This window comes from Urtica dioica, chromosome 1, assembly GCF_054948205.1.
Source record: "Urtica dioica subsp. dioica isolate 48M chromosome 1, U.dioica_male_clone48M_v1_H2, whole genome shotgun sequence".
Classification (NCBI taxonomy): domain Eukaryota; kingdom Viridiplantae; phylum Streptophyta; class Magnoliopsida; order Rosales; family Urticaceae; genus Urtica; species Urtica dioica.
In genome coordinates, this window is record NC_142756.1 from 10,040,545 (window position 1) to 10,056,338 (window position 15,794).

Consider the following 15,794-nt stretch of genomic DNA (forward strand, 5'->3'; position numbering starts at 1 on the left):
TGACAACAAAAAACTGTTAGTTTGGAACTTTGAGATGACAATAATACAACGGCGTTACTAATTCCAAGCAAACTCAAATTATATATAAAAAAAAATCACCAAATGCACTTGATGATAAAATATACAGAACCAACCAATGGTAAACAAATAAAGACAAAATCAAACACACTTGAGAATAATATTGCTTCAGAAATTAATCCGAACGAACAATCTTCACACTCTTCCCTCACCAACGCATATCGCATCACACGATATGTACCTGCCTGCCACCATATTTCTAGTCTAATTAATTAATCAATAAATCTTTTATTTTATTTTTCTCATTAATACAATTAATATTATTACCTTGAAACAATCATCGCTGGGATGGTCGAAGAACTTCGAATAGTCCACAACAGCTCTTCCATGTTGAACTTTCTTGCAACGAGGCACTAGTCACAGGCACAACAGGCTTCCCAAAATGGACCCCAAAAAAAAAATAAAAAAAAGCAAAAGTCATAATTTAAAAAAAAAAGGTTAAAAGAGAGACGTGATGATGAAGATAGAGTAATTATAAAGAAAAAAAAAGGAATTCAAAGCACTCACAGCAGTATTAGGTGTGGTTTCAGGAACATCACAGCTTTCAGCATTAATATTCTCAATCGGAGCCTCAGAAACAGCCTTATTATCATTTGATGCCTCACCAACATTATTATTCTCTCCACTCTCTTTCTTAGGATCATGTTTGAACGCAGACTTGAATTTCTCTTCCACGTTAGAAACGAAGCCCTGAATCTTCTCCTTCTTGTCATCGTCGAACGTGGACTTGAACTTCTCTTCCACGTTCACCACCAAGCCTTGAATCACCGCCGGAACTGCGCCGATCCCGAGGCTCTCTGCGAAAGAGTGCTTGGCTTTCTCTACATTTTCTTCTTCTTTTTCTTTTCCTTTTTCCTTCTCTTTCTCTTTCTCTTTTTCTTTCTTTTCGTCGTCCGAGTCGCTGCTCGAGGACGAGCTGCTCTTGGTGCGGTGGAGGAGTTTATTGGCCTCGTCAGCGATCTCGTCGATAATGGAAATGTCCCTTTTACCCTCGTCGGCCCCGGGATTCTCTATGTCGAGGGACTTGACGGACTCAATGACGACTTCTTCTACTTTCGCAACATTCGATGAATCGTCGGCCATTGTTGGAATAGATCTCAGCTTCTCTCCTTCACAACGCTCTTTCTCTTCAACAATTATGATAATAATTATAATAAAGGAGTTAGGAGATCTTTTTATTAGAGAAGTTGAGATGAGATGTCAAAGCACCGAGTTGTCATGTATTGCTTAACAGCAATAACAAAAACAACTCACATGGTATATAAAATAACGGGCTAGGAATAATTTCAATAGTAAGTTGAACCCGTCAAATGGGAATTAATTTAATTATAAAACTAAAAACACATAAAGGCAATGAAAATAATAGTAATAATAAAATACGTACCTTGGTATTGAAAGGCAGGTGAGGAATGGTGGATATGAGTTGTGGTGGTGCAGTTTGTATTCTTGGCGGATTTTGGTTTGTTGTTTCTCTTCTTTTTATTATTAGGCATAGTTCTAGGTTTTTGTTGACTTGTCGTTGAGTAATATAAACAAAAACAAATAATTACAAACCCTACCTAGTATCGGAGTAATAAAGAAAGAATACGTTACTCTTTCGTATAATTATAATGAGTGTGGTATTTAATATGTTTTTTTTTCTCTCTCTTATGTACTTTCTTTAAACGGTTTTTGAAATTGAAAACGGTCATGGAGGGATGTTATGTTATAACTTTCAAGTATAAAAAAAATAATGATGTCTCTGCGTTATGTACAACTGCCTATGGGATTTGTAAAGGCAAGACTGCTTATAATGAGGTGTAATTGAGTAATTAATAGCCCAAAGTATTTAACTTGCCGGCTAGGAGCTTGTTACTCCTAGTCAAACCGTTTTTTTTTTTCATTTACTTTTTTCTGTTGCTTTTGTCTTATTTTTAGAAGAATTGTTCTAAAAAGATAGCACCATATTACTTTTTATTTGAAGAAGTCTCGAATATAAAAAAAATTAAATTTTAATGTAAACAAGCAAGTAGTTGATTTTTTTTAAAAAAATATTCGTAATAGCGTATTAAATGCTAAATTTTATACATTTACATTTAGTCTTTTTTATACATTCATCATATATGTACAAATTGTTTGTGCAGGAAACTAGAAAGTGGTAAACGATGTGGTACTTGTCCTCGACTCAACATTCTTATATTACCGGTTTGTTTTGAATTGATCAATAGATTAATCTTAATTAGATCGCAATGAAATTAGTACTTTAATCCTCTCATTTGATGAATAGAATATAATCTGTGAGTACAACGGTAACAATATTTATGAGATCGAGCCGTCTATGAATAAATTAATTTCTCAATTCTTGAGAGCGTACATCCATTCAAAATAATTACAAATATGTCATCAATCTTATGTGATAGTTCAATCTTACTCACTCGAGAATGTCGGTCTTTATCATCTCATTTTCATCTAACTTCTAAAGTTTGTGATGTGTTTGCCCTAATCGCTTGGAAGAGTTTGCCTTGCTTTCAAAATCTTAAGTCCGGTTGATCTTGCAATTGCTTGCATAACTTCAAGTTGGGTACATCGAAACGTGACTTACCTTGTTACATTGATGACTTGGTTGATAGTAGTATTTTGAAATCCCTACAAAAATCTTATATATTAGAAAACGTAAAAAATTATTATCTGTGTCGAAGACTCGACTATGATTCAACTAAATCCAAATTTTGATCAGAAGAATCAAATTTGGAAAAGTATGGGGTATCGAAATGACAGAGCGAGATAACTGCATCGAGAGGAAGATATGAGAGGTATCAACTTGGGTTAATTTTTTCGAATGAAGTAACTTTTGTTTTAAAAATCTTTAATAGTGTGACATTTAATTTAATCTAAATAACAAATACACACTGTATATTGTTTACACGCTCAATATATGAATCTCAGTTTAAAATTCCAATGAGAATGGAGTAAGGGAACTCAACAGAGACTATCTCTTTCTTATTTTTAAAAGAAATTTCATTACTTGTACTCAACCATGCATCAATATATTCAATATTATTTTTGTTATAAAAATAGACGCATCTTTGTATTTTGGATACAAATATCCTTAACTATCAATAATACACATTTTTTTTTCTCACACCCATTTTAGTTTCTCTCATTTTTCTCACTTGAACATCCAAAAGTCCAATACTAACATTCAACAATCGAACTAAGAGAAGTTAATATATGTTCAAAATTCTTTTTCATGTTTATTGGTGATACTTTGACGCGTGTATACATTGTCAAACAATGCAGTGAAAATAATCGAAAACCATTTTATTTTGTTTGAAATCATAGGAATCAATTAGAAATTATTGGAAATTGTTAGATATCATAAAAAAATGCATAAAATATTTTGTTTTCTACATTTACGATGAAATTCGATGGAATCCAACAATTTCTTATAAATTCCACTTAGTTATTCAATAAATATTAAGTGCAAATTCGTTACACACTCCTCCTTTCGTTTGAGGTTAAATCGATTCAATATGAGGAAAATTAAATAAAAAAATTTAAATTTTACCTCAAATTGAAGCGGTTTGGTCCAAAATTTTGGCAAAACCGAACAAAACCGCCACCCCTAGACTATGGAACTTTCAGGAATAGTGTATATATATAAATATATATATATATATATATATTTTAAATATATATATATTTTTTTATCATGATTGGTACTTGGTAGTTTGAATCGGTAGATTGGTTATGTATTCCAATCTAATCTATGCTTTCATTTAGTGACATTATATAAACAAAAATAAAATAATATATCTATATAGTTTAGGGCAGTGATATACATATATATATATATATATATATATATATATATATATATATATATGGGTCCTCTTGTATATCTGTCTCCCACAGCTATCAATCGCTGGTGCTTACTTGTTTCAACTTATATAATAAACACCCACTGGCCAAGTTTCTTCCCTTGTATTCTTACTTGGAAGACGTGTCACACCTGTGTGTGTGTTTTTTTCTTGCCACTTCATTCAAATATTTATATATTTATCATACATAAGTCGCTTCAGCAAAACCAACAACAATAACAAATAATTAGCAAACCAACCCTATTTACACTTTAAATTCTTATATAGTCCATTTTTAGTAATTATTTTGTAAATAACCACAAATGATTACGTAGAATCATGTGAATGATTTACGGTTCTCACATGTTTATCTTTCTGATTTCGTAAATAATTTTTAGTAAATATTTGATAAATATTGCTTTTATAACTATGTACCAAATATTTATTAAAAATTAGCTAAATAGTAAATCATACATGTAAATATGATTACATATCTACTAAACCCTAATAATAAATTATATATATATATATATATATATATATATATATATAACAATAATAAAAAAAAGGTGAACTTACTTTACTTTTCCTTTTTCTCCTGTCATGCTAAAGGGTGCTAGCTAGATATTCAGCCATGCCATGTTATTATTTGCTTCACTTACACTAAATATTTTTCTTACTTTGTCGCTTGACTAATTCATGCACCACATTCAATTATCAACCGATGGCCATATCGTGGTACGAATCATAAGTAACAGTCCCTTTTAGAGTGTTTTATAAATGAATATTTGTTTGTTATCCGATCAATTGGCCTAACACCATACTTCTTAGTGTCTATAGACACTACTAAACGGAGTCGTTGTTTGGCACAAAATACAAATTCTTCGTGGTCTTCTTCTTCTTCTTCAAATAGTGTTTCCATCAAGCCCGCTTTCCCACCTTGACGATTTCAGCGACAATAGTCACCTTAAACAGAAGAAACGCGTTCAAAATCACCGGAGCCACGACAAGGAAGGCAAAATAGACGAAGATCAGAGTGATGACAATAGGTTCAAACAAGCTAACATGGATATTACACAAAAATTATTTTGAATTGAGATAAATTCGAACAAAAAGAAAACTTTAAGAACGTCTCTCCAAATAATTATATCAGTGTGTCTATCTTTCTTTTTGCTCGTGGTTATTTTTATTGTTTTAACCGACCCTCAAGAAACAATAATAGTCCCTACTATTGATCCCATTGAGTAGAGCATTTTGACTGAAACTTTTTTGCTTTTTTGGATAAAATAAAATAAACCTCAGTTGTGAACTATGTCTCTCCAAATAAAATAAATTCAGTTGCTTTTTTTCTTTTTTAGCATTTAGAATCGTCTGTGATTCAATCTAAGACCGGATCCTATGATCGTATGTACATTGGAGTGTGGTAAAGTCTTCTATTCTCGTCGTCCCTTGCTCTCCGAAAAAGGATTCCGGCTTCTTATTTCTTCGTCAATAGTCGGCTTTCGTGTTCTTCATGCTTTTCACGTGTTCGCGTTCTTCATGTTCATAGTTTTCTTCCCATTCTTTGTGTCTTTCGTATTCTTCGTGTTCTTCACCTGAGAACCAATCAACATGAACTAGGGGCGCATAGGGTTTTTCCTTGATGCGTGCTCTGACGCTCAACATTAGTCGAGTTGATGGGTCTCATCTCGGAAAGATTTCTCTAGTGATAATTTTCTAGTGAGAGAGACAGATGTTTTTCGAGTCAAGAGAGAGTTTTTTAGTGTCCTAGGGACACATGTACTAAGATATGTTTGGGATTTTAAGGTTAGATTCATACTTGAATTGGTGGCATGCAAGGGTTGATGCCTCCATGAGGTTGGTGGCAAGGAGGGGTTGGCAGCGCCTTCGAGTTGGCGGAAAAGCTTGTTTTTTTTTGCCAAAATGAGTGGGCTGAAAGGCTTGTTTGATGGCCAAAATGAGTTGAAGGTAAGGTTCATTTGGTGGCCAAACTAGTTTGAAGGCAATGCATGTTTTGTGGTCAAAATGGATTGACCGCAAGACATGTTGTGTAGCCAATATAGGTTGGCGGCAAGATATGTTTGGGTGCCAAAATAAGTTGAAGGCGAGGCTTTTTTGGTGGCCAAAATGAGTTGAAAGAAAAGCTCATTTTATGACCAAAATGAGTTGAAGGTAAACCTCAGGCTGAAAGCAAAAGTTGAGTTGAATGCAAAACTCGGGTTGAATGCAAAACTCGAGTTGAAGGCAAGAGTAAAGTTGACTCGAAGTTTGACCAAATGACTTTGCTTGTGGGATTACCTTGTCGTTTTTTCTCTCAGGGTGTCATTTTTACCTTGTCAAAAAGACGGCGTAACGTTAACCCCTAATTTTTTGAGCGACTTATCGTTCGGGAAATTTACTTTTGAGTTATCCGAGAGCTTCGTAGCTTATGTCTATGGATCATTAGATCTTGTGACTTGGAGATGTATCTCGTACCAGCATGCCTCGTGGAGCGCGACTTTGTAAAATGTGACCCCGTGGGGTTGTGTCTTGTAAGACGACCTTATAAGGTTGATCCTGTAGGATTGAGTCTCGTGGGATATAATCTCGTAAGGCTAACTCTGCGGGGCTTCGTCTCGTAAGATATGACCTCGTAAGGGTAATCTCGTGGAGCTGCATCTCGTAAGACGTTGCCTCGTAAGGCTAATCTCGTAGGATTGAGTCCCGTAAGGATAACCACGTAGGACTGCGTCTCGTAAGACGTGGCCTCATAAAGCTGATCTCGTAGGATTGTGTTATGTGGGACGTGGTCTTGTAAGGCTAACCTCGTAGGATTGAGTCTCGTAAGATGTGGCCTCGTAAGGCTAACTTCGTAGGGATGCGTCTCGTAAGACGTGGCCTTATAAGGCTGTGTCTCGTAAACCGTGGTCTCGTAAGGCTGATCCCGTATAATCGTGTCTCTTGGGACGTGGCCTCGTAAGGCCAAGATCTTGAAAGAATGCAGTCTTAGAAGACCGAGGGATGACCCAAGCAAAATTTATTTTAAGTGGTGCAACGACCAAAACTTCTTGTGACCGAGTAAGTCCCTTTAGTGGCTATGCTCGATCTCGGAAGATTATGGTATAAGGATATTCTAGTCGGTTCCAACTACCATTACATTAGGATACAATATATCATAGGAGTTGGAGTTCTTGTTGAAATGGCGTACGGTTCATGTCATGCTGTTTAACCTTGGTTTCGTCCAGTCATTAATAACTTAAGGGAAAATAACACATTTATACCCTGTGTTTTAGTTAAATGTCGAGTTTAACCCTGAGTTTTCAAAAATGTCGAGTTCATACCCTCTGTTTAACTAAAATGACGAAATTATACCTGAAATGAATAACAGCGTCACAAATCTCCCTTTCATTGATATTAACTCTTATATAAGAAAAACCGAATCAAATCTAAATCAGTACCCTAATTTCCAAATTCTCAATTTTGAAATAAAAATAGCCTTAAATTGAAATTAAATAATAAAACTCATACCGCCTAAGAAATGACTTCATTCCGTGTTCGAATTGTAACTCTAAATCTTGGATTCTCTGTTCGAATATGCGATTTTGATGACTATCAACTATCGATGTTTACCCCTTTGCCTCTTTCTGTGTTCTTCACGATTAAGAGACTGTTGTTTATTTTTTAGTTTTTAAATAAATTACATATATGGCGCGAATGAATAAATATAATTGGTGTTTATATTATAAATATTATAGTCAACGTCATTGAAAAGTCAATAAAAAGAATATTTGTGACACTGTTGTCTATTTCATGGTATAATTTCGTCATTTTAGTTAAACAGAGGGTATAATTTCGTCATTTTAGTTAAACAGAGGGTATGAACTCGATATTTTTGAAAACCGAGGGTTAAACTCGACATTTCACTAAAACACAGGGTATAAATGTGTTATTTTCCCATAACTTAATTATTTTTAGATAATAGTATATGGCATCGTAAGGTGGGCTTTGCTCGGGTACGACTTGAGCCACTAGTGGCATGGAGCGTTGCACTCATCAATGTAGATTTTGTGAGGATCTCTCATAGGATCGACTCTTTTCCGAACCGCTAGGAGTTAAAGCGAAATGAACTCGGAGTCATTATGCCACTTGGAGCAGATTCTACCTTACCTACCCGGGTTGGATGGTCGCAATGCTAGGGAGGCGTTGAACGACAAGAATATTGATCTTTGGGTGCGACTATTCGCACCCAAACTTCTACCCGCCTCATTTTAGGGTGCGGATAGTCGCACCCGATAGTATACTTTTTGTTATGCTTATATATTCTATGATTGTAATAAAATAATATGTACTTTAGTTTATTAATTAGAAAATTCATTAATTAATATTCATAATTATTGTTATGTCGTTATTTTCACATGGTATAAATAACACCCAGATAGCAAAAATTGACATATCAAGCTCATACACAAAGCAATAAGCGACAAGCGACAAACGCCAAGCGCCAAGCGCCAAGCGACAAACGATAAGCAACAAGCGCCAAGCGACAAGCATCAACCAACAAGCGACAAGCGCCAAAATCCTATAAATACCCCATCTCTCTCTTTCTCAAGGTAAGTCATTAAAAACTCAGAGAAGTCATTCTCGACTCATAAATTCTCTCTGAACTTGAAAAGTTCTCTCTTAACTTGAAAAACTACGCCTCTCTCTCACTAAAGAAACATTTCCTCTCTCTATACCCTCTAGAGACGAGATGAGACCCCCCACATCTGCTAATGTTGAGCGTCGGAGCGCGCGTCGGGGGAAAACCCTCTGCGTCCCCCTAGTTCATGTTTCTTGATTCTCAGGTTGAAGAACACGAAGAACATGAAGAACATGAAGGCCAACTGTTGACGAAGTGACGAGGAGCCGAAAACTACTTTCCGGCGAGGCAAGGACGATGAGAATAGAAGAACTTCACCACACCTAACCTACGTGCGATCATAGGGTCCGACCCTAGATCGAACAACGGACGGTTCTGAATGCTAGTCCAAAAAACGCGATTAATATTTTGGCGCTAGAAGGAGGGGTACTCGAAAACAACCACGAGTTCTCCACCGGCAAATTCACTTCCTCCGCGGGAACCACAAAATTCACCGACAACAAATGGCTAACCACTTGGCCATCTCTGAGGGCGGCGCCCCCCCGACGGGAAGCGTTGCACTCAACACTCGGGCCCGAGCCCGCCAAGCTCAAGAGAACAACAACCATCGAGACGAGGCTCACCCCGTGCCCGTTCCTGACGACCGAGACGCACGAATAGAGCGAATTGAGACAAGTCTCTTCCAACTTGCCAGTATTGTTGGAAGAATCGGAGGCCGCGGCACTGTCGTTAGAGACATCTTCAATGATCAAGACGAACGAGACGCGCCAAGAGGTTAGCGACGATGCCCCCGACCCGAGATACAAGACTCGGAGCAAGGTCCAAACAACGACCCCAACCCTGAAGACGAAGACCTCGAGCCCTGCCAAGAGGTTAGCGATGACGCCCCCGGCCCGAGTATTCGTGGCATCAAGCGCATTATCCTCGCGGAGGCAAGAGCTAATCGTGAACGTCTCCAACATCATGAGGTGCGTGAGGCTCGCCGAACGGTGATTGAGCCAAGTCCACGAAACCACCAAGCCGCACCGCGAAGCTTTCACTCATTCTCTGAGGCAAGAACAAGACACTCGCGTCCATCCGTTTTCGATCGCATAAGCCACGGAGAAGATGTGGAAGATAACGGCGACGCTCGGAGATTCACGCCACCAAGGCGCATCCACGACCCGAGGCCCGCGCCCCACCATGACGAGGACATAAGACAACAACTCAATGCTCAGTGGGAGATTCCACGGAATCCCCCTCATCTCGAACCAACAAATCTTCGAGCGGAAACGGGTGCAATCGCGGTCAACCCGACTCCACCACACATTGCACTTCTCGACCAAGCGTCAAATAAGAGAGGACACACGGACATGATGACCCTCTTTCAAGAGTTGAGGGACGAAGTGCGAGGTCTACGAGCTGCTCAAACCTTGACACCCGACATCCGCGGAATGATGGAGGACGTCGCCTCACCTTTCAGTACTGAAATCCTGGCAGAGGACTTTGCGCATGACTTTTGCCTCCCGACCACATCAACCTATGACGGGAAGACTGATCCCCTTCCTCACATCCAACATTACCAGATGTGGATGAAGGTGGGAAGACACTCGCCGGCAATCATGTGTCAGGCGTTTTGCCTCACCCTAAGTGGCCCCGCATATCAATGTTTTCTCAAGCTGAGGCCTGAGACAATCCAATCCTTTGAAGAGCTACAACAAAGCTTTCTTGCTCGTTTCAGCGGCTCTAGAGAACGAAAGCTTGGGAAAAACCATCTCCGCACCGTCAAGCAGAGAAGGAACGAGCCTCTGCGCGAATACTTGTCGCGATTTACTGAGGAATCAAACAAGGTCGATACGTTTGAAGACAACGACGCTATTTCGGCGATCTTAGATGGACTCCAACTTGGAGGCTTCCTCGACTCCATGATTAAGAATGAGCCGAGGACAATGACTGAACTTACCGCCCGAGCCGGAAAGTACATCACTCTTGAGGAGTTCGTTCACGGTCGGAGAGTCAACGACCACGTAAGTCGTAGAAGGGATGATGACGAATCTGAGGACCAACGAAGGAAGAAGGCAAAAGCTGATGCCAACGGTCGTCCCCTGATTGAGCCAAGGCGTGGCCTAGTGCACAAATATCAAGAACAGACCAATTTCACTCCGCTGAACACGAGGCCTGAAAGAATCTTAGTACTAGCTCGCGAGAAGTTTAGAGCCCCCGAACCTTTGAGGATAGAACCAGGAAAGCGAGATAGGTCAAAGTATTGCGAGTTCCACAAGGATCACGGGCACTTAACCTCTGAGTGCTTCCATCTGAAAAGGCAAATCGAGGCCCTCATCCAGCACGGAGAACTGAAAGAGTTTGTTCTCGACATGATCAACAACGCCAGAGCCTCCGCAAGCCAACAAACTGCGACTACCAACGGAGAAGCACATGGCCGTAATAACCGAGCGGCGACTCCCCTTAACATCGTCAACTAAAGAGCCACCCATCAGATTAGAGATCCGTGCCATATACCGGATCCTAAGGCCTAGATCGCCTATTTTGAGATTTGAATTCGCGACTCCCACGAGGGAATGTTTTAATTTTTCTTTGTCTTTATTTTTGTAAACCCCTAAGAGGGTCCGACTTTTGTAATCCGCATCCGCGAAAACCCTTTTTGCAATGAAAAAATAGTTTTTCGCTCACATTGCTGCTTTTGAATAATTTTCAAACTTATGCATCCAGAGGAATAAAAGGATTAAGAAATAATTAGTCTTACGAGGCCATGTCCCACAGGACTCAATCCTACGGGATCAGCCTTACGAGGCCACGTCCCACATGACTCAATCCTACGGGATCAGCCTTACGAGGCCACGTCTTACGAGACGCAGCCCCACGGGGTCAGCCTTACGAGGCCACGTCCCACGGGACTCAATCCTACAGGATCAAGCCTTACGAGGCCACGTCCCACGGGACTCAATCCTATAGGATCAAGCCTTACGAGGCCATGTCCCACGGGATCCAATCCTACGAGATTTAGCCTTACGAGGCCACGTCCCACGGGACGCAATCCTACGGGATCAACCCCACGGGGTTAGCCTTACGAGGCCACGTCCCACGGGACTTAATCCTACAGGATCAACCACACTGGGTTAGCCTTACGAGGTCACGTCCCACGGGACTTAAATTTTGCAAATTCGCATCCCACGAGGCGTACCGCTACAAGATACGTATCTAAATCACAAATGGAAACCAAACAGTCTAAAGACATCAACGACGAAGCTCTCGGGGAATTCAAATTAAATTTCTCGCTCGACAAGTCGTTCAAGAAACTGGGGGGTTAATGTTATGTCGTTATTTTCACATGGTATAAATAACACCCGGATAGCAAAAATTGATATATCAAGCTCATACACAAAGTAACAAGCGCCAAGCGCTAAGCGACAAGCGCCAAACGATAAGCAACAAGCGCCAAGCGCCAAGCGCCAAGCATCAAGCAACAAGCAACAAGCGCCAAAATCCTATAAATACCCCATCTCTCTCTTTCTCAAGGTAAGTCATTAAAAACTCAGAGAAGTCATTCTCGACTCATAAATTCTATCTTAACTTGATAAGTTCTCTCTTAACTTGAAAAACTACGCCTCTCTCTCACTAAAGAAACATTTCCTCTCTCTACCCTCTAGAGACGAGATGAGACCCCCCACCTCTGCTAATGTTGAGCTTCGGAGCGCGCGTCGGGGGAAAACCCTCTGCGCCCCCTAGTTCATGTTTCTTGATTCTCAGGTTGAAGAACACGAAGAACGTGAAGAACATGAAGGCCAACTGTTGACGAAGTGACGAGGAGCCGAAAACCACTTTCCGGCGAGGCAAGGGCGACGAGAATAGAAGAACTTCACCACACCTAACCTACGTGCGGTCATAGGGTCCGACCCTAGATCGAACCACGGACGGTTCTGAATGCTAATCCAAAAAACGCGATTAACAATTATAATAAAAATTATCCGTTTGTTCTTCGATTACAATAATAATTATAATGTACGACAAATAATTAAAAAAAATGTTCAATCTTTTTCTTTCTCTTTTCCCTTTCCATTTCCTTTTCCTCGGTTTGTAAACCACTCCTTGAATGTTTTACTTCCTCTTCCGCCGAAACTTCCTCCGGAACTGCTGCTACCTCCTCGTGCATTGCCGTTCGTACGCTCTCGCTGGAACTCTGCTGAAGATGGCGGCGTCGTCTGAGCATCCGCCATTGAAACTGATGGCGGCGTTGTCTGATGCATAGGGTGCATCTGAGGCGACGGCGTCGTCTGAGGCATCTGTAGCATCATGTTGGGCGACATCTGAGGCATCTGTGGAATCATGTCGGGCGACATCTGAGGCAAGGGCGAAAACTGCTGCCTGAACGCGAACATTTGTGGCTGCATCTCCTCCATCTGGTGTTGCGAGGCTCGCCTCATCTCCTCCATAGTGACTTGTTGTGCCGCCAACTGAGCCTGGAGCTCGCCAACCACTGGATCTCGAACGCGCCGCGATGACGAACCTGACGACGAGCTTTCGTCCTGAGCCTGAGCAACGGCCCAAGATGATCTCTGGACCGTTGGACCTATTCCAACATACCAATCTTGACAGTTCCCGAGAACGTCTAGCATCGCGTACTCCTCTGCGTCGTCCTAGTTAAATACTACGTCTTGCTCTTCTGCTTGTCGCCGAAGATCCGCCACTAGAGTAACTATCCGCGCCTTTACACATAAAAAAATTATCAAACATTAATTATTATGTAAGTATCGTAATCGTAATTATCACATATGACTTACATGTGCTTGTCTCGCCCAATCTGTCGTCCATTCACCTTTTCTATTATGGAGCTTTTGCTCCCACGTCTCTAACGCGAAGCCCAAAGTCCCATCGTCATTACTCTGCAACTTTTAGGAAAATATAAGTATTGAATTTATTCCAAATTAAGTATTTCAAAATTAGAATAACTTACGTTCAAATGACGATGAGCCAAGAAAGAAAGAGATCCTTGAGTCGACCTCGTCTTCTTTTTCTTTGAATTCTCATTGTTGTTTAAAACATTACTTAAACAAAATACAACAACGAAATAACTTAGAGAAGCATGTGGATCGATTACTTACACCAAATACGAATCCACTTCAGGACAGTTGGTATAGATGTACCACTCCGCTTTTTCTCTTTGGTCATTGTGTAATACTATCGCGTTCATCATCCCATAAGGCACACACATCTCGGATAAAAAAACGGAGAGCTCTCGCACTAGAACTTCATCAACTACTTTCTTATCTTCAAGATACCTTGCAACGAACGTTAGAGCTTTTTCTTCAATGTAAGCTGCAATAGAGCCTTCTCGTGGGGCCGAGATGACGTTGAGAGAAGACGATCGTGAGCTAAAAAGGCAGTTGAGCGACAAGAGTCGCGGTCATGGACTTTCTCTTGAGTGCTTGATTGAGGAGTTGAGTCGAGGACTCCGTCAAGGGGTTTTGATTCCATCTTTGGCTAAAGCGTATCTCCGTTTTGGAGATTTTATCTTTGTGCCCGGTCAGATCGTCTCGATCGTATCACTTCCGGGGTCTTGTTTTTGTATCTTGTCAGGGAGTCTCGATCGTCTCCATCTTGGAGTCTTTTTACTTTATGCCCGGTCAGATTGTCTCGATCTTATCAGTTCCGGGGTCTTGTTTTTGTATCTCGTCTGGGAGCCTCGGTCGTCTCCATCTTGGAGTCTTTTTTACTTTGTACCAGGTCGGATCGTCTCGATCGAATCTGTTCCGGGGTCTTATTTTTTTATCTCGTTGGGGAGTGCCGCCTTTGACATAAAGTATTTTGGTCGTCTTCAAGGTGAGATCCATCAAAGCGTGTTAAAGATCACGTTGAGGGAAAAGTCTCTGATCACCAAGGCGAAGTTCGTAAGGTGATGGCAGAGTTTGTGGTGGAAAGCTTTCGTATAGATAACTTTGAGGTCAATTGTCGTCGGATTGATGATCTCCCGCAGATGAAGTGGGTTTACTGGCAGGAACTCGTTGTTGTTTTTAGGTCCCTTCCTTCTAGCGCCAAAATGTTAATCACGTTTTTGAATTAGTATTTAAAACCGTCCATGGTTTGATCTAGTTCCAAAACCTATGACCGCACGTAGGTTGTAATGTGGTGAAGTCTTTTATTCTCGTTGTCTTTGCCTCGTCGGAAAAAGGTTACCGGTTCTTCGTCACTTCGTCAATAGTCGGTCTTAATGTTCTTCGTGCTTTTCATATGTTCGAATTCTTCATGCTCCTAGTATTCTTTGCGTTCTTCGTGTTCTTCGCATTTGTCGTGTTCTTCGTGTTCTTCACCTGAGAATCAAGAAACATGAATTAGGAGGCGCGAAGGGCGCGCTCTGATGCTTAGCATTAGTCGAGTAGAGAGAGGAAATATTTCTCTAGTGAGAGTTTTCTAGTGAGAGAGAGGCATATATAAGTCAAGAGAGACTTTGTGTGTGCCTTGGAGACACATGGACCAAGACATGGTCGGGATTTTGAGGTTCACGTCATACTTCAAGTTTTGGCATGCAAGGGTTGACGTATCCATGATGATGGCGGCAAAGAGGGGGAGGCAGATTGGCAGCAAGGAGAAGAAGAGGATTGGCATCAAGGAGATGAAGCAAGCTGGTGGCAAGGAGGGATAGGCACGTTGGCGGCAAGGAGGGGTTGGCAGCGTCATCAGGTTGACGGCATCGTCAATTTGGCGGGAATACTTGTTTTGTGGCAAAAATGAGTTGGCGGCAAGACTTGTTTCATGTCCAAAATGTGTTAAAGGCAAGGCTCATTTGATGGCCAAAATGGATTGAAGGCAAGTCATGTTTTGTGCCCAATATAGGTTGGCGGTAAGACATGTTTGGTGGGAAAAATAAGTTGAAGACGAGGCTCATTTGGTGGCCAAAATGAGTTGAAGGAAAAATTTATTTGGTGTCCAAAATGAGTTGAAGAAAAAACTTCTTTGGTGTCCAAAATGAGTTGAAGGCAAACCTCAGATTGAAGGCAGAGGTTAAGTTGAAGGCAAGAATCGGGTTGAATGCAAAACTCGGGTCGAAGGCAAGAGTCAATGTTGACTTGAGGTTTGACCAAAGCACTTTGCTCTTGGGCTTGCCTGATCGTTTTTGCTATTTTACCTTGTAAAAATGATGTTGTAACAATATGCAAAGAGTATGTGTATTGCCAACAATACAACGCCATTTGCTATACACTTTACATTCCCATTTTTCCCTTTAAGAAGAGTCATGCTAATAAATTTTGGTTTTGCAGCTAAAA

The 15,794-nt window shown here is 40.6% G+C and overlaps 1 protein-coding gene across 3 annotated transcripts; it reads right to left on the reverse strand.

Annotated features, from left to right (window-relative positions):
* Nucleotides 1–1,621, reverse strand: LOC149407111 (uncharacterized). Of its 3 annotated transcripts, none has more exons than XM_089611155.1 (4): nt 1,463–1,621; nt 586–1,205; nt 346–451; nt 1–259 (listed from the first exon to the last, which is right to left on the reverse strand). In XM_089611155.1, the coding sequence occupies exons 1-3, from the start codon at nt 1,569–1,571 to the stop codon at nt 356–358; spliced, it is 825 nt and encodes a 274-aa protein (XP_089467281.1). In that variant the 5' UTR covers nt 1,572–1,621; the 3' UTR covers nt 1–259; nt 346–355. The 3 variants fall into 3 exon arrangements, with proteins under 3 accessions (XP_089467281.1, XP_089467273.1, XP_089467264.1); XM_089611147.1 differs by having other exon boundaries at nt 1–277; XM_089611138.1 differs by having other exon boundaries at nt 1–263; nt 1,463–1,619.
* Nucleotides 1,622–15,794: the final 14,173 nt, after the last annotated feature.